Genomic DNA, 19317 nt, shown 5'->3' on the forward strand with positions numbered 1-19317 from the left:
CGCCTTTCATTTTAAAGAATAAAATGGCTTTCCTGTCAATTATGCAAGGAACTACACCTCCCATTCTGTTTTCCCCGGAGAGAGCCATGTCTGTTTGTTAAATCTAGAATATTTAGGGCTTGATACCTTTTGGTTGTGCTTGACTAACTACTCTCATGTGTTAACGTGCCTTTCTTAAAGCTTATGTGACAGCGGGTGATGCCTGAGGAGGACTCTGGGTTTGTTAGGGGAATTGGATAATGATCAGCTTGGAGAGACTATGCCAAATGAATATATAAGGAACATTATGGGGCAATTACCCAAGCCAGTTTTGGCAGTGCATCGTGTAGGATGGTAACTGTACATCTTTAAGCCTGGAGCCAGTATAACACCAATAATGGAATCCCTGTTTGCTCTATGTATCTCCTGGTTGAGGTGTTTTGTTGGAATGGCTGTGAAATGCAAAGTTGGAAAGAGAGTTATTTAATCCTGGCTGATAATGGTGAGGGAGAATAGGAGAATTAATGAAGTGGAAAACTGCACATGACTTCTTTCCTGTGTGACTAGACCACTGTAATGAGATTGTATTCTTCTTCAGATGTACACACCACCCATCTTCAAAAGATCTCAGTTCACAAAATACAAGATAAAAGCACAAATAATTAGTTGAAACAGAAACAAAAAAAATCAATAACCCCCCTTTCCACAAACACATTTAAAAGGCTGTAGAATATTAATAAGAAAATACATTTTCTTATGTTTCCGCCCTCTGTGGCGGGGGCACATCACGAAGGGCCTCAGGTGATGAATGCAGAGTCTGGGTCAGTTTATATGGGGAGAGGCAGTCCTTGAGGTATTGCAGTCCTGAGCCATTTAGGGCTTTATAGGTCAAAACCAGCACTTTGAATTGGGCCCAGAAATGAATCGGCAGCCAGTGCAGTAAGGCCAGGATCAGTGTAATATGCTCAAACCAACTTGCCCTGGTGAGCAACCTGGCTGCCAAATTCTGCACCAGCTGCAGACCAAAATGAAGTAGCTCTTGCTTCAGCCTGGCTTCTTCCTGATCACACTTAACATGCCCAAGCGGTGGTATTTCTGTGATCCTGGGGTACTTTAATCATACACAGGAAATGTGTTTAAATAGTGCATGACGATGTGAGAGTTTAATTACATCTTTAAAATTTGAATGCTACACTTTCAGTTTAGAAGTAGGTGACAAATGTTATAAAATGTTTTGTCTTTTCAGCTTGCAGTCAGTGGATTTTGAAGCTGTAGCTGTTACTATCAAAGAGTTGGTCAGTTATGCACTGACTGTAAATTCAAATAATCACTTCTGGTTAATCATTCAAGCAGATATTTATTTTGGTAAGTTGAATGAACTTCTTCCTCTCACTCTTTCATTTGTGTTGCTGGCTTGTCTTCACACACACACACATATATCTTGTTATGTAAGATAGAAGGAAAGATTTGGTGAATAATAGTTTTGAGACTCCTCTGGAAGCAATGCCTGGAATTGCAAGTGGGGCGTTCTGTCTCATGAGTAGTCATTGTTCTTGTAGAGCAGCTTCAAAAATAAACAGGTTACCAGCCTGCTTAGAAGGTTTAATTTCACTGCACACAGGTGGTGTAGTGACAATAAAGGTTTATTATTTTTTATTATTATAAAAGGTTTGTAGCTGCACTTTCATGCAGAAAGGAATCTTCTTCCTCCACAGCCAGTACAGAAATGTAGGCTTACTAGACCAGGCTTCCTCAACCTCGGCCCTCCAGATGTTTTTGGCCTACAACTCCCATGATCCCTAGCTAGCAGGACCAGTGGTCAGGGATGATGGGAATTGTAATCTCAAAACATCTGGAGGGCCGAGTTTGAGGAAGCCTGGACTAGACTCTTAACTGAAAATTTGTTTTTTACCCTTGCTTCCTTAGTTGCCATAATAAATACTAACTACTGCTGTCTTTAGGGACGTGGGTGGCGCTGTGGGTTAAACCAGAGCCTAGGACTTGCCGATCAGAAGCTCGGCGGTTCGAATCCCCACAACGGGGTGAGCTCCCATTGCTCGGTCCCTGCTCCTGCCAACCTAGCAGTTCAAAAGCACGTCAAGTGCAAGTAGATAAATAGGTACCGCTCCGGTGGGAAGGTAAACGGCGTTTCCGTGCACTGCTCTGGTTCGCCAGAAGCGGCTTAGTCATGCTGGCCACATGACCCGGAAGCTGTATGCCGGCTCCCTCTGCCAATAAGGCGAGATGAGTCACAACTGGACCTAATGGTCAGGGATCCTTTTACCTTTTACTGCTGTCTTCAGTTAATCTTACCTACTGCATGCTGTTTCCAAAGAGTCAGGATAGAAATTTACTGCTTGTTTTTATTGCTCTGTCCCCAATGCAGCAACCAATCAGTACTCTGCTGCTCTTCACTACTATCTTCAGGCAGGAGCGGTGTGTTCGGATTTCTTTACTAAAATGGTACCGCCAGATGTATATACAGATCAGGTGAGTTACATCTCAGCTAACAAGCAAAAGATGTTCCGCTTCAACATAAAATAGGGCTCTGGTTTTCAAAGTTTGATAACACAAGTTCAGTCGATGGGTTTCCCTAGGCTCTGAGCAGTTCCAGAGCCAAAGAAACCTAGTTCTAGGTATACCAGAAGCCTGTAGAAATTCATGTTGAGCAAAAGGATAATTGATATAGTTGCCAGATATATTTGCTCTGTTACTTTATTATTGCTAGCTTCAGCCAAAAAAAAGTAGCAGGCTAAGTGCTTTGTGGAGGGGTTAGTTGTATCTGGAGTATCAGATGATTATCTCAGATGATTGGATACATTATAGACTTACTAAAAATGGTATATCCATTTCTCTCCAGGTGATAAAACGAATGATAAAATGTTGTTCTCTCCTCAACTGCCATACGCAGGTAAGGCATATATCCGCTGTGTACCTAGAAACAAGTCCTACCAATACAAGTCTGCTAGAATAAAACACAGACTTGTATAGTATAATATTCATTGCAGTATAATATAAATGAAATAGGAGCCTCCCTTATCTGGAGTTAGTGACATAGTTACATTTTATCAACTCTCAATTTTTCTAGGTAGCCATTTTGTGCCAGTTTCTTAGAGAAATAGATTATAAAACTGCATTTAAAGCACTTCAGGAGCAAAACAGGTAAGAAAGTTTTTAAATTTCCACATACTGTGCATTTGAATGTATTGACGTACATTAACTAAGATTTCTTTCTTAGCCATGATGCAATGGACTCCTATTATGACTACATCTGGGATATTACCATCTTGGAATACTTGACATGTATCCTTTTATAAAAACAGCCACGTGGGATTGGTTTGAAAACCAGGGTGGCTTATACTGTTGAATTGTGCTCACAGAAGGATTCTTTCCATCAAAGTATATAAACTTCACTTTATTTTTTCTGCTGTATGATTCCATGATTCTATTTTGTTGTATTAATGACATTTTAAAATGGTTTATTTTAAAATGGTTTATTTTACTAAGATGAAAAAGATAATAAAGCAGAACTTCCATTCATAGGAGCATTTAATAATTGTGAGAGGCTAAAGGATGTGAAAACTGTCTATATAAAGTCCTGCTCACTGTATTTCTAGGTTTCCTTAATTGTGTTTCAGACCTTCATCATAAGCGAGGAGAGACAGACAAGAAGCAAATAGCAGTAAGTTGCTGTTTAAGTTTTGCTACTATGTGCTTTCTTCTGTGCAGCCATTACATAAACAATATGCATTGCATATAAAACTCTGAAATGATTCTCATAACTTGCTTATTGCCAGTACTAACTTATGCTGATGCTTGTTTCAATACTTAGATTAAAGCTATTGGGCAGACTGAGCTGAATTCCAGTAATCCAGAAGAAGTGCTGCAGCTTGCTGCTCAAAGACGGAAAAAGAAGTTTCTTCAAGCAATGGCAAAGCTTTACTTTTAGAGCACCATTTCTAAGAGAGCAAGATAAACGATGGCAGCTGCAAGTTATTTCCAACACTTTATTAACGCATAAGACCTTTTTTTTTTACAAATTTATAAACATACTGTGTGGCATCTTCCTATTTAGAAAACTTAAAAATTCTTCCTTTCTTTTTACAAGATTATACAGAAGCGAATTAGCTTTTGTAATGCAAGCTGGCATAAAGAGGGACAGTAAAATACCTTGGACAGAGCATGACTCTCCGTAGTACTTAAGCTGTTGCAGAACAGTCCTTCACCTGCTTGTTTTTTCACCCTTGCTTTGTGGCAGCTTTTCTTGTATAAAAGGAAAGATAGCACCTCATGAGGAAAGAGGTAGTATGTGACATTTATTCACGGTAAAGCAGGTGTTGTTCCAGTTACATGCTGGTTGCTTAAGTTGCCTGCTGATTTTAGAAGTAGTTTCAATGTTTAACTGCAGCCTCTTCTCACCCCCTTTCCTACGCCAATGCTTAAAACCAGTTTCACCTTATCTCATAGCTATACTACACAAGTATAGTAGCAAGATTGATCTCCCAGTAGCAGTTACACTGCTATGCAGGCTTCTAAAATCTGACTAATGCTGTTGAGTGTAGAAGTTGACTGTACAATGTGCTTTCAACAGAAGTCAGCAGAATATATCTTAAGTTCATACATAGCTAAACCACTGACACACTCACCCACAGGTATCAAAAAACTCAGTTACTTGAGGCCATTCAACAGGTTAAAAATGTGTAGTTCATTCTGACTGCTGAACAGTTAATTCATAGTCTGTTCTTTACTGGGCTGCAAAGTCAGTAAAGTTGAATGTGAGCTTCCTTTTGATAGTCTTCCCAACCACTTGTCAAGTGTAAAAAGTCCAGGATGCATTTTCCAACAGTCTTACAATATTGTTCAGGTTGGCACACACTCCTGTTGTGCAGGGATTTCATTTTTCAGAACTCTTGGGTGGGGTAATTATTCCTCCTGTAGACACCGGTGATAGCTGGCCTGGTGCTGCAACAGCTACTTCATAGTTGACTTCATCCTATTTAATTAATATTTAAATTAATGCACCAAAATGGTAAACCAAGCAATTTCTGCTTTGCTATTCCCCTATGGTTCAGAGCACATTCCTTCATGAGAGTTTTTGCCTGTGGACTCAAAGGCAGAAAATTGCTCCCTTGCATTCCTACATATAGTCCCCCTTTCCTTGAAAAGGAACTGGTACAGCTAGGGTGCCCTCTCCTCACCTCATGGTCTGCATCTTTCATGCAAATGGCAAGAATTTCCTTCCTTTTTCTCCAGGGAGGTAAGGGGACATTACATGGTTCATGTATCCACCCCTACCCCATTGCCCTTAAACAAGCCTAGTGACTGGTCAAAATAGCCCTGTTGGATCAAGCCAGTAGCCCACCTAGTCTGAGTTGGGGGCACATTGGTTCTGTTTACAGTATGTCTGTCTACTGATAAAAGACCAACTGTACTACTGCTCCAACACAGCTTATTTCTTAGTGTGTTCATGTATTTAAAACGAGATGCATCTTCAAATTTCAGTTATCTTTATACATTAGTTTTACTTTCTAATGCAACTATATTAACTGCCAAAAATGTACATCACTGTCTTTACAGCCCTAGTCAGCATGGACATGGTCAGGGACGATAGGTCTTTTAAAACATGAAACACTAAGGGTCAGAGGTTTGTCCTGGACCAGCTCAAGTGGAGGAGGAAGCAGCTGGATCTGGCCCAGAACTCACTACCTTGAACCTATTTCTTTAAACATCTCTGTAGTGCTATACAAATATGTCTTGCCAGCCCAAATAACTTTTACACTGGAAGAGGGCAAGATACGTGACATTACTTTAACACTCAGAGTGGGAGAAACAACTCACCAGCATGTCCAAGTAGTTTGTGTGCGTCTGTATATTATGCCTGTCTTCTGCTGCAATTTTCTTAAAATTCTTTAGTTTCACTGGTGATTTTTTTGCAACCTTAAGAAACGGTTTTAGCCACTCTACACATTCTGCAATACTGTCCCACTCCAAGCCTAATAATAAAAGAGAAATTTTGAGTCTAGGTCTTCATAATGCGTATTCACTGCTCTACAACATACAAGAGCTACACTTGATATTTTACATAAACAGTTGGACAGAATGTAAATAAAATTACAGAACCTGCAGGACTTGACATCTTTCCGCAGGGCCTGCAAGACAGAGCTGTTCCACCAGGCCTTTGGTTAGGGCACAGCCTGACTCCCTCCTTTGGCAATCTTTACAATACTTTAGTTTATGGTTGCCATCAATTTTGATTTTAATTAATTCTTATGATGTTTTTATAATGTTGCACTATTTTAGTGTTGTTAGCCGCCCTGAGCCCGGCTTCGGCTGGGGAGGGCGGGATATAAATAAAATTTATTATTATTATTATTATTAAAATTACATGATTACAAATAAAAGCCTTTAAGTATTTATATGGCACTCTGTGTATATTACTAAGCCATTAATGCTAGAACAAATCTATTGGAACAGTGGCTTGTTCCAGGCCAACTACCGAGTTCATGGCAGAGGCAAGATTTTCAGTTTCTAGCTTCTCTCATTCATAGCTTAATGTTCTTGCACTCGCTGAAATAGCTTTCAGTTTCATTATTGGCCATCAGTTTCAGACTCAAGGCAACCTCAAAACTATAAAACAACAGTCATGAACCCCTTGGTTTCACCACTACTGTGCATTTCTGAAACTTTGAACCTTGTGCAGAGTTTATATGCCTTGTTTCAGATATAAACAGCCACAGCCCAGCGAAGCTAGATGAGCATAAGTGCAAGATATTACCAAATATTATTTCCAAGATAGTGGCTGGTGTGCTGGCAAGAGGATCTAGCAATTCTTATTCCTATTGCAAAGGGATAAAGTAGTACCCAGCATGTCCAAGGATAACTCCTAATAGACTCAGCTAGTGACAACTGCAGATAAAACGCCCTCTTGTTTCTCATTAATCTTATCATGCTTGGAGTAATCACAGTTTGCACATGGAGGAGAGAAATGAAACAGAACAGGATGAAGAGACGTTGTGTAAAAGACAGGAAAAATCCCATTGTTTGGGTAGGCAATTTTTAAATGTGCCCAGGGATAAAGTGAGAGGTAACCCTAGAATTCAACATTTAATGTAGCATGATTAAATGTGAGAAAGCTCAAGGGGCAGCAGAGTTATGAGAACGCATGAGCTAAGGGAAGAGGTGGAAGGGAGGAAACAGAGGGAAAATTAGCCTATTGAGAAGTACACAGACACAATTTGTGAGCAGGCTCCATAACTAACCCTCCAGAGAGTGAGAACGACCCTTTTCAATCCTGAGCCAACAGCCCCCTCAGCCACAATATCGGGTAACACACCAGTGATACAATATTGTTGAGGAGCCCTGCTTGTACTTTATTTCTAAAATAAAAAGGTATCTAGCCAGTTTGTGCCAGTTTGCATGCCCACATATTTACTGCAGCCTCAGACATCTTACAATAGCTAGGACATGAAAACCTGAGTAACAACAAAAAAGATGCTCCATCTTACCTGAGACTCTTGTAACTACATGTACTGAAGTATAGTGACAGAGTGCAGCCGCCGCCAATATTCTATACTGGAAATCCAAAGAATTGACATCTAGGATACATAGATCTAAAAGCTGCAAGGAGGGAAAAACCACATTTATTAGTATAAATACTTGGTTATAACCAATCTCCGTATTAGATAGCTAATCACTAGAAGCTGAAGTAACTCACTGAATCAAAGTTGGAAGAGATGCTGAAGGTCATCTAATCCAGTCCCCTGCAATGCAGGAATCTCAACTAAAGCATCCATGATGGATGGCTGCTTGTCCATTGCTTGGATTATGAGGGTGCAAGATTACAAATGATGCCTGTCGGTGGCTTAGAGTTTAGGAATAGCACCAGTTTCACTAAGCTTATGTTACTTGAGCTGATACACGGAGGTTCCTCATAACACTTAAGACTATTGTGTCTGAGTAGGGCTATCCAAAGGACGAATTAATTTAATAAAATATTTTAACTGAATTAAGATCAAATGTATTTGGAAAACATTTGCAAGCTACAGTCTCACATAATTGTCCTGAGTCCTCGAGATCAACACTGCACTGATGCTAGCTCATGAGATTCCTCATCACATTTTAGAATCCAAACCAATTGTCTTATGTATCCACTTGCCAAGAGCTCGATGCGCTGCACTAAAGGTTTCTCATCTTATAATTTGTTTGCAACCAAGCACTGCTTTGAATCATCCAGAGACCAGGTGAACTGGGTACCTCCATATATTTTGAAGCTGGGTGGGTGGGGTTATAGCATACAGGCTTTATAACCAATGCAACAAGCATGTTCTCTTATTCTGTATTTTACTGTATTACAATGCAATACATAAGCAAAGCTCGAATTAAAATACAATTAAAAATAATACAGCATCTAGCACAATTGCTCCAACAGGCAAAAAAATCATTTACGTGGTCTGCCAAGACCCTTCACAATTTTCAAGTCGTCTGTGGGAGACCACTGCTGGAGACAGCTGTATGATCAAGCACTGAAGAAATTTCCATCACTTGATTCTTGCCCTGTACCTCAATGTCATCTTCCTGGTGTTCAAACATGAATCCTGCAAGTTGTCTACCTGAGCTGAAATCTTGCATCTATATATCTGTATGGTGCTTTTATGCACCAGGTGTGCTGGAATAGGAACTTACCTGTGCTATTTCAATAAACTTTTCCTGAGAATACTGAGGTAGCAGCACCTTTGGGACATCTTTCAGAGCATCCACTTGGAGATAAAGGTTCAGCCAAGAGATGATCGTTACTGGGCACAGCTCCCACTTTAGAGCCTACATGTGTGTGAATATCATAACAAAGGCTTTATTCATGCAGCCCAAAACCCTGCACAAGTTCTCACACAGCAGTGTGCAGAACTGTTTCTGCACTGTATCACTGATGCGTCAGGGAGAACAGTTCTCTATTTCTTCCTTCTCCCCAACATGCTCAGCATTCTTTGTGTAGAATGAAGCAGAATTCAAGTTGTGAGCCCTCCCCTCATGCTATCCTATGATACAGAAATCCACTTGGTCTTTTCATCTACTGCTCTGCAAGACTTAACCCTTGCACAATGCCCTAAATCAGGAATAGAGAGCCTGTGTTGCCCTCTAGACGTTGCTGGATTCCAACTCCCATCAACACATCTGGAGGGCCACAGATACCCCATTCCTGCCTGAAAATATGTACAAGATCCCAGTGCCCTCTCCTGGTACTGGCAACAAGCCTCCGATTAAGCACTCCCATTCTGAGAATGCCAAGCAAAACCAGTTCTTATGTAAAATCAAGTAAAGTTGCTCAAGTCACAGGCAATTCTCTTATCCCAGAGGGTACTGTTAGAGCATTCCAGGATGTATACACTGGCATGAGATGTTTAGCTGCTTTATACATAGCTCCAACTCTTTCCAGCCCTGAGATGGTAGTCAAGAAATATCTTCTGTAAAATACAAAGCTTAAAATGGATCCACTCTTTTCACAGTGTATCCAAGCAGCTTTCACAGTACACATCAGAGTCAGATTCCAAATTTTGGAGACATTGCTAATAAATAAATACGATCTGCTCTGCCTAAGAAGCCAATAGAGTAGGAGGAGCAAATATGATAACCCCCCCAGATGTTTTGGACTTCAATTTCCATCAAGAGCAGGTAACATGGCCAATGGTCAGAGTAATAGGAACTGCACTTAAAACATCTGGAAGGCACCATGTTAGCTACCCATCCAATAGAGTAATTCCTAGGATGTAGACTCTTAAATATGTGCTAAAATGGTCAGCATTTTCATTTTGTTACCTTTAATATAATGAGCTCCATTCTTATAATATCATCTTCACTACAAGCACCATCAGTCACATAGGCAAATTCCTGTAGTTTGGGAGCATAAATCTCCTTAAAGGAAGAAGAAAAAGACAGAATGTTAGAACAAACCACAGCAAATCCAACAGGGCTTACAGACTTGTTGATCCATTCTCCTACAACCCTATTCTGCATACCACAGCCATTTCAATTTCACAAATTAGATTCAGATGCTTTTAGGCTCCTGTTACCATCCATGGGAGAGCAGCCATTAGCATGCCAACTTATAGGCTCAGCTGCAAATCCTTGTTTCCATGTAGGAGTGGGCAAGCACTTGAAAAAGCAAAGAGCCAAGCACTCGCTGAGATAGATCCTCAGCCACTACGGTTATGCACTGATCCCCACACATGGAGAAGAAACTTCACAGAAGTGGTACTACTGTGCAAAGTCTCATATCATGAGCCCACTGGCAACACCATGAAATCCCAAGGCCAATTGCACAGGGCAGTCCGAAAGCTTCTTCACTGAATCACTGTCACTTGCCCAGGTCTGACTTGCAAAGCACCACTGTCACAAAGCAGGAGTCAGAGGTGAAATTTGAAGCCAGACCATTAGAATCAAGTCCTTTACCATGTCCCCAACCTAAGCTGTGCTTGAGATCTTTACAGATCTCATCAGTTGCCAGCTTAATTGAAACATTTTAAGATGTACAGGCCCGGCCCATATAGTGTATTAAAAGATGGTGAAGTTTACAACGAAAACATGTTGCATCATTCAAATGATGTTGACATGTTTGGCCTGCTAGGCATACATATCGGTGCTCTTCTTTTAGCAAGTCTTAGCAAAAGCCAGTGTGGTAGTGGTTGGAGTTTCTGACTAGAATTGGGAGTAAAAAGGTAAAGGTAAAGGACCCCTGACAGTTAAGTCCAGTCGCAAACGAATCTGGGGTTGCGGCGCTCATCTCGCTTTACTGGCCGAGGGAGCCGACATTTGTCTGCAGGCAGTTTTCCCGGGTCATGAGGCCAGCATGACTAAGCCGCTTTTGGTGAAACCAGAGCAGCGGACGGAAACGCCATTTACCTTCCCGCTGGAGCGGTATCTATTTATCTACTTGCACTTTGACATGCTTTCGAACTGCTAGATTGACAGGAGCTGGGACTGAGCTACGAACCGCCGACCTTCCGATCGGCAAGCCCTAGACTCAGTGGTTTAGACCACAGCGCCACCCGCGTCCCTTGTAAGTACCAGGATTCAAACCCCCATTCAGTTCACTGCGGGAGCTTATACCAGTCACCACCTCTCAGCTTAACAGGGTTGTTGTGGGAATAAAATGGGGAAAACGATGCAGGTCACCTTGAGGTTCTTGGTGAAAAGGCAAGTTGTAAAGCAGAAAGGATACAAAATAAAGTGTTCAGTCTCAGCTAAGTATTAGGAAACTCCCAGCCTTCAGTTACTGAGGGATGCATTTCCCCGTGATCAGAATCCTAGTAAGAACTCTGAGGGCTAAGAACACAGGCAGCTATTTGCTAATGGCAATTAGGGCTATCATTTGTGAGCGCGCGCGCGCACACACACACACACACACACACACACACACACTTCCAAGAGCTGCTCTTTCAGTGTGCAAACTCTGCAACTCAGACCTTCCATTTTCCTCAGTAATAAGCCAAACTACTTTAATCAAAAGAAAAAAGACCCATTTCTTCCTCAGCTGCTATACTGGGATGGGCCTTAGTCTGTAAAGGACATGCAGCACAATTATGGGTTTAAAATGCTATATTGTCAACGGCAGAATGGTTTCACTGACAGCTACTTACCTCAAGCTTGGAAGCAATGAACAGGGCTGTAATTCCTATGAGCTGAAGCATGGTTTTGTTTAAATTCTTTTGAGTCAGCATGAATCTGTCAAAAAAGTCTTGTGCCAAGTAGAAAGTTTCCCTATGGAGCGTGTATACTTCACATACCTGTTACAGAATAAGCTTTGTTTATTTACAGTCACTATACTACAAACAGCGAGACAAAACATTTTTAAAAAGTTGTAATTCAGCAGGGGATATATTTATGCCTATGTTTTTGTTGTGCCTATATATCAGGGGTCAGCAACCTAAGGCCCATGGGCCAGAAGTGGCCTGTGGAGGTCGTTTGACCTGCCCAGGAGCCGCCCCTGAACTGAGCTGCCCGCTCGTGCGCTGCACTAAACCAGCACGGTGTGGAGACTCGCTTCTGCAGCACCGAAAATCGCGTCTGCGCAGATGCTGAAAATGGCATCTGCGCACGTGCAGATGCTGAAAATTGTGGGCTTGGGCACTCACATGCACACCAATCTGGCCCACAGAGGGATCTCTGTGAGACCGATCCGGCCCAGGCAAGATAAACCTTGGTGACCCCTGCTGTATATTGATATGTTGACTAACCTTGTGAGGTGCTTTTAGCACAATTTGAAAAAGCAGAATATAAACAAGCTTAATACTTAAAAGGGGGGGGGGATGAAGCACTCTGGGTCAGTCTTACTACTTCTCAGGACTGTCCTTTATACACACATTACATTTATAAGTTCAATACTCACTTCCAGAAGCCAGTCCAATAGAATTGATCTCATGTGTGGCTGCAAGTTGGAGTGTAGAGATGTGAAATGCTTACAGTGAGAATATTTGTTCTCCTTTTTGAGAATGTTGAACCAGACATCTTTAGAATTTCCCCAGCTAAAATCAAAGACAGACATTTTAAATTCCAGATTATTTTTAAAAAGACATAAAATACGTGGTCTCAGCAAAAATTGGACTTCAATGGCATGAAGCCAAATGCTTGGATTTAGTGCATTCAATGTATTATTTCTAGTCTCCAAACTCTAATGACCTTAGTTTTCCAAAGGGGTTCTACTCGAAGCTTGTTTGGATTTCATGAAATACAGGGTTTTTTAAAAAAAAAATCTGAGGTAGAACAGATAAGGAAAGTCCATTTGCCTGAAGACTACATATGATGCAGATGGCTGTATCTGACTTTTCAGACTTTAAAGGGAGCTGAAGGGATGGGACATTTCTTTATAGCATTTTAGCCCCTCTCAACTGAAAGGTCTCACAGCATGGCTACTTCCTACTCCCAACAAGATAAGAGATTGAGGTAATATCCCTGGGATGAGGCTTCAATCCTTCACCCCTGCACCATTTCTATGATTTAATTATGCCAATGACAAGCATAATAAAAGGTGCTTGCTCTTCCCTTCAGCTGCTGCCCCTGATCAAATGGAGTTGCTTTGAGGTTTGTAAATCCAATCAAGGATGGTCAATGTTGCATGCCTTCAAGGGCAAAAACTGAAAAGAGGTAGATATTACTCAGTAATCAATTCACTGAGCTTTTAAGTGGCTATAGAGACTTGTCAGAAGACAGTAAGTTTTCAACAACTGCTTCAAATTATTGTCATTTTGTCATTAAGCAAAACTGTAACAGATGATTTTTCTGACTGACAACAATGAATGACTATATTAGGACTAGGTTGACAATTGGGCAGTTTCAGAACAATGGTCAATTTCACTCAAGCAGGGCAGGGAAAGAGAAAGGACATGGAAACCAACACATACCATACTTTTCCATCTATAAGACAAGGGTTTTTAATTTAAAAATGAGCTTTAAAATTAGCCCTCATCTTATACATGGGTAGTGGGGGGGGGGTGCGATTGGTCACAGCCGTGAGCAGGAGATTCACAGTGGCGATAGTGTGGGTGATTGGTAGCTGTGAGAAGGGCTGTTGGTGATTGGCTGCCGCTGCGGCAATAGGGTGGCCATTTGGCGACTGCGTGTCTTCAGCAATGCATGCAATTGTCAGTGACGGCTGAGCGATTTCCGGCAATTTCCCCCCACAAAAAAGCTAAACAACTCTGAGTAATCCTCCCCATTTTCTTAATTTGGAGTCCCCCAAAATAGGGGACGTCTTATACATGGGGGTGGAATATAATTTGTCCATCAAAATTTCACTGCTTACATATTGCCCTTGATGATAGGCAAAGCATTCAGACCAAGGACTAAAACAAGACGGTTTTATTAGCGGTGTTCCTCATTGTGTTTTCTATATGCCACTAGCTCCAAATCAAAGACTACCCACCAATACAAATTGGTGAAGAACACAGGGGGTTTGCACTACATTCGCTTTGCTGAAATATCAAAGTATAGCAGCATCACAATTGCTTTTGGTTATAGGTAACTTACCTAAGTTCCGGTAAAGGTGATGGATTTATGAAGAGGTTTCTGAACCTGTATTTTTTGAATCTGGAAAAATCAGTGGTTGTCGCTTCTTTGTGAGGAGTTTCTATTATAATACAAGGGGAGATGCCGCCTGATATTGTAGATGGCCAACAACTCTACAAATGAGATATTAAGAGCTAGCATGAGAAAAATACATACAACACCAAGCAAGATAGTTTATGAGTAGCAGAATTTGTCCCAGCCTTTTGAAACCTTTTCACTGTCACATAGAATACTGTATTTTTCGCCCCATAGGATGCACCTAGTTTTTTTGGGGGGAAATAAAGAAAAAAAATTATTTCCCCCCCCAGGTGTGGGGCTGGGGAAGCCCGAGCTTCCCCCGACTCCAGCCCCCAGAACAGAGCTGCGTCTCCCACGGCTAGTGGATAGCTTCCTGAAGCCTGGAGAGCGAGAGGGGTCAGTGCGCACCAATCCCCCTTGCTCTCCAGGCTTCAGCGAAAGCCTGCATTCGCCCCATAGGACGCACACACATTTCCCCTTCATTTTTGGAGGGGGAAAAGTGCGTCCTATAGGGCGAAAAATACGGTAGATCATCAACCAGCTAATGTTTACTAGGCCTTGCAAATCAAACCCTAAAGCGTTTTATCCAAACCCTTGCAGCAGCAAGACATTAGGTGGGATATTGGGAAGTGATATAATTAACACTATACATTCCTGGAAGTTGAAAGTAAGTTTTTCAGTGGTGAAATATTCATTGAACAGAAATTGCAGCAGCCAACATAACAAAATGAATACAAATCACACACTATGCAGCTGGAGTCATCAATTCTCCCTTATGTATTTAGTTAAAAAGAAAAAACCTGCTTTCCCTGACAAAAAGTGAAGAACCTCCTGCTCACAATGGACACCACATTAGCAATCTAAATTATCATACATACTGAAGAATGCAGACCAACTTAAGTTAAAAATCAATGGTTACGCAGGTCATTATTACCTTAATTTCATACTGATGTCTCATGTTGATCTCTTCTGTTCTCATGGGGTCCTTTGGAAAACAGACACAGATGCACCTTGATTAAGAGCAAAGCAGCAACCAAGTGAAGCCAAATTCTCCTGGTACATCAAGGGCTCCCTCAATTTCAAATCCCTCCCTCAAAAATAGGAGCATTAAAGCCGTCAGTGCACAACTATTCATTTTTGAAAGTCATTTACTGGCAACATATGCCCAACCACTGATCACAGCTATTAAACAGTGATAATTCAAATACTTCCCCTAACTAAAAAAAGGGATAACGGAGGAAACATTATGCAAGTATCAGAATGCTCTTAATAGCATCCAACAGCATACAAAAAAATAACAGGCATAGTGGTCTTGCTGCTCATATCCTTCACAGATTATGCCAGAATTCTTAAAAAGTGATATGCAAAGTGAGCCAGGACGAGGTTTAAAATCTTCCCTGACAAAGTGCTGCTTAGTGTCAGCACCCCTTCCCTTGACTTGGCAGCGTGGACAGGCAGCAACAGAGCTGTGATCTGCGGCAGATGCCTGCAAACCACAGAAACAATGAGCTGCTTTGGTTATTGTGGAAAATATAAAATGTTGGGGAAGCTCCACACAAACCAAAATTGGGATAGGGTGGGGGAAGATGCAGACCAAGGAATTCGAGACTTCAACATCAGCAGCCTCTTGGCAACCACTTGAGAGTGCCAGGTGCCGATGTCTGCCTTATTTACAAATATGGTGTGGGGTTCACCTAACAAATCCCATCCCCAGAAGGCCTGCTCAAAGGCTTCCACAATGGGGCTTCCCTCCCCTCCCCTCATGTACTGTATGTCCCTGAAATTGGCTCTGGAGTGGGTGGGAGAACCCCTAGAGCAGTGTGCCACTGTCCCATCCGACAAGTTGATATGCTTGCAGAGACGGAACATTTGTAATAGTGTGGTGCTGAATTCCACCCATTATCTCTACATTTCAGATGTGAGGATGAGGCCAAGAGGAAGGTGGTTTACCAATATCAATGCCGTGAATTCTTGTTTCAGCTTGAACAAGGCAATCCTGCTCATATTCTTAACCACATCTGGCTCCAGGAGACCGTTTCAATTCCTACTTACCTGCATTGCTTTCCTTTTTCTGTTCTGAAGAGACTCTGGCAGCTGCAGTTCTTGAGGAGACGTTTCCTGGCAGGGCTGGTGCAGCTTGGCTTGTAAACGACTACTGTGGAAGTGTAAATACATTTTCCCATCATGACAGCAGTAGAGAGCATTGCTATACATACACTGTGGCCCCTTAAAGACTAACCATTTTTATGATGGCATATATTTATGGGCTGCAGTCAGACTGTATACAGTTAGCATATTATAAAAGTGATGTTTACCTGCGCCTTGACATCTTATTAGGATTCCAGATAGTTGCCTGCAAATGAGAGAAGACTATAGGTTAACCCAAAGTACATACAAAGTGCTGTTTAGCTCATGAATTACATCAAGTCAGACCATTGGTCCATCTGGCTCAGTACTGTCTACACTGACTGGCAGTGGCTCTCCAGGTGTTCAGGCAGGGCTGTCTCCTAGCACTACCTGGAAATGCTGGGGATTGAATGTGTAAAGCAGATACTGTACCACTGAGCTACAGCCCTTCCCCTCAAATTAAGTCCAGCTCCCAGTGTGTGCATGCCTGCTGCCTAAACCCCAAAGATATTTCCAGAAAGTAGCAGAGACCAAGAACATCCAAATGGCAACTGCCCAACATCGTGGGCAAGGCATTTTTATGTACAGCCAGGAGCCTACAAGTGTTCCACAGGGAGGCAGGCACCTGTTACCTCGTGACAATCCTGCGCTTGGAACAGGAAATCTGGGCAAACTGCCCACATTAGTCATGTTCCAGTCCCTGAAAAACCCTGCACACCTGAATGAAGAGAAGTGAACTGGCAGTACATTACCCCGCAATCCCTCTTAGCAAGGGTGGTCTGTGTTAATTGCCTCCATCTCAGCTCAAAGCAACAGTTCTTTACACACACAAAACTGAAGGTCACCCTTTCTCATCATCCATGTGCTCACTGGTCAATTTCAGGTTCAACCAGCTTCCATCTGCTGCCTCCCAGCATCAATGCCAGTAGCCATTTTGTTCCACTTCATGCCTTGCTCCAGGCACCATTCCATTTGCTTCCTCAGAGAACTCTGCTATGAGCATGTAGTCCCAAGGTAAGATTTGCCGACTTGCAAGTTTTGTACCCCCATCAATCATAAGCAGTGCTGGTTTGCATATTTTGCAAATATGTATGCCCCATGCGCTCAGAATCAAACCCCATACATAGCATTGTCAGGAGCCGAGACTACTTGCATGTCTATAAACAGCTATTACTGTACATGAATATAGTTTACACACCAAAATCCTACGTGCAAGGAGATTGCCAAGCTTTACAGTACTTTCACTAGGATCTTATCACTTATGATGACTTGTTGCAAAGACACACATTTTGTTTCGAGTGAACTAAGTAAACCACAAAGACTCGAGCTGCCCCCTCCTCTTTCTGCCATTTGTTCTCCCCGCTGCCTGCCAAGCGGGAAGGGCGGGGGGGGGCAGCAGCTTCAGGAGCCCCCCACCCCACCCCCAAGCTGCCGAGCCAGCTATACGCGGCTCTCCGGCCCGCGCCAATTTACAGAAAGCGGGTAAATGCAGGAGGCGGCAACAGCAGGCTGGACTCTGCCACCACCCTCCATCCAGCATGCGGGTGAAACTCCCGCTTGCCCTAAGAGGGTGAAACGTAAAAAATAATAATGAAGAAAAGAGCACAGTGTTTTAAAAAAAGTGGGGGAGGGATACCGGAGGGAGTTTTTTGGGGGGGCGGGCAAGAGCGCTCTATCTCTCGCTCTCTTTTTAAGAAAAGCATTTCCCGCCTACACTTATATATGCTGAGTAGAAGACGACCCCCTATATACTGGGGTTGCAAAAGAGGAAATGTTACAGAGGGGGTGCACAGGATAGGAGTAGAAACCCCGATTGCCCCCCCTCCTTGCATCAAGACAGCAAGAGAGGGAAAGACCCACAAACACAGCCCCCCTCCCCAGGCAAGAAGCGCCCCCTCTCTTCCCGCCGTCCCCCAATAAATCGAGTCCAGAGCCAAAGCGGGGGGCTTCTGCAGAATGGACCCCGCACCCCAATCTGCCTCTCCCGCCTTCCAGGGGAGGGGGAAGATCCCTTCCGCCGCCCGAAACACACCTTTTCTTCTGTGGAGACCCCCCCCCCGCAAAAACACCCCGAAGGGTCCGGGGGCGAAAGACGGAGGCAAGTGCTCTCGGGTCAGCCCGGGAAGCCACCAGGCGGGCTCCCCGCCCCCCGCCCCCCCCGGAGGAAGGAGTCGCTCTCCCTCCAAAAAAGCCTCACACGCCCAGCAAGGGCAGGCCGACCCAGCCAGTTCCCAGACCACACCGACGAGAGGAACAGGTTTGCCGGGGGTGGGGCGGGGGTGCAAAGGGTCCCCCATAGGGAGACCCCCATCGCCCCCACCCCCAAAAAGGCAGAGGCGCCCTAGGAAAAACCGGGAGCAACTCCCCCCCACAATGTGCTGCAGGGAAGACACCTCACTTTCCCGCCTCGCCACCCCCCACCTCGGCCCCCGAGAGGCCCCCCCGGGCCGGATGGGTGGGGGGTCCCCGCTCTTTCCTCGCCGCCGCCTCATTCTCCCTCCAAAAAAAGCCCGGCCGGCGAGCTGGGAGGGCGGGCATCCCGCCTTCTGGCTCCGCTTCCTTCTCCAGCCGGCGCTGGAGCCCTGCCGCCCGCTGCTGCCTCCCCCCCCCCAGCAGCCCCCTAAGCGGCGCCCCGGCACCCTCAGCCCCCCAGCCCCCTCCTCGCCAGGACATTCACCACACGCAGGGAGGGGGGAATTTTAAAAAAAGCCAGCCCCCCTCCCTATATAGGCCGAAAGCAGCAGGGCGCGAGCAGCCCTCGCTGCCCTCGCCCGCCATCCAGCTCCTTCCCGAGCATTGCCGCCCTCCCGCCCCATAGAGAAGACCCCCCAAGACCGCACCTCAGCCGCCGCTGCCGCCCAAACCTGGACTGTTCTCAGCTGGCGCCGGCGCCAAGGCGCTTATATAGGGCGCCGCCTGCGCATGCGCCGGCCTGGGTCCCAGCTCAGCCCTCTCGTCGCCGCCTGCAGTTCCCGGGCTGCGAGTTCTCCCGCCCGACCGCCCCGGAACCCCGAGGTGGAGCGCGCCCGGCGCCCCGCGCGCTGCAAAAAGGACCAACCTCGCGGATTCCCAGCCGCGGGCAGACATTAGGAACCCCCGGCTCGTTCCTGCTGGGGTTTTTCCCCCTCGGAGAGGGAA

The 19317-nt window shown here is 44.1% G+C and overlaps 2 protein-coding genes across 4 annotated transcripts in view; one reads left to right on the plus strand and one right to left on the minus strand.

Moving 5' to 3' along the window:
• The window catches only part of INTS8 (integrator complex subunit 8), a 22093-nt gene extending 17933 nt beyond the window's left edge, over positions 1-4160 (plus strand). For all 3 annotated transcript variants that reach the window (XM_082235344.1, XM_082235342.1, XM_082235343.1), the window contains exons 22-28: positions 1226-1344; positions 2366-2469; positions 2840-2890; positions 3068-3141; positions 3218-3282; positions 3618-3661; positions 3812-4160. In XM_082235344.1, coding sequence (XP_082091470.1) covers positions 1226-1344; positions 2366-2469; positions 2840-2890; positions 3068-3141; positions 3218-3282; positions 3618-3661; positions 3812-3928 — 574 coding nt within the window. In that variant the 3' untranslated portion in view covers positions 3929-4160. The remainder of the gene's footprint in view (positions 1-1225; positions 1345-2365; positions 2470-2839; positions 2891-3067; positions 3142-3217; positions 3283-3617; positions 3662-3811) is intronic.
• Positions 4115-19093, minus strand: CCNE2 (cyclin E2). Its single transcript, XM_082235345.1, has 12 exons — positions 19020-19093; positions 16368-16405; positions 16105-16207; positions 14987-15037; positions 13996-14147; positions 12359-12494; positions 11610-11756; positions 9790-9885; positions 8662-8796; positions 7485-7596; positions 5818-5972; positions 4115-4972 (listed from the first exon to the last, which is right to left on the minus strand). The coding sequence occupies exons 2-12, from the start codon at positions 16379-16381 to the stop codon at positions 4874-4876; spliced, it is 1200 nt and encodes a 399-aa protein (XP_082091471.1). The 5' UTR covers positions 16382-16405; positions 19020-19093; the 3' UTR covers positions 4115-4873.
• Positions 19094-19317: the final 224 nt, after the last annotated feature.

The sequence above is a fragment of the Podarcis vaucheri genome (assembly GCF_965113315.1).
Source record: "Podarcis vaucheri genome assembly, chromosome: 8".
Taxonomy (NCBI): Eukaryota; Metazoa; Chordata; class Lepidosauria; order Squamata; family Lacertidae; genus Podarcis; species Podarcis vaucheri.

Coding starts and splice junctions, on each gene's coding strand:
- CCNE2 (XM_082235345.1), bottom strand. Junction 15,038..16,104: donor GAAAAAGGAAAGCAATGCAG/GTAAGTAGGAAT, acceptor TGTTTTCCAAAG/GACCCCATGAGAACAGAAGA. Junction 8,797..9,789: donor TGGAGCTCATTATATTAAAG/GTAACAAAATGA, acceptor ACACACATGTAG/GCTCTAAAGTGGGAGCTGTG.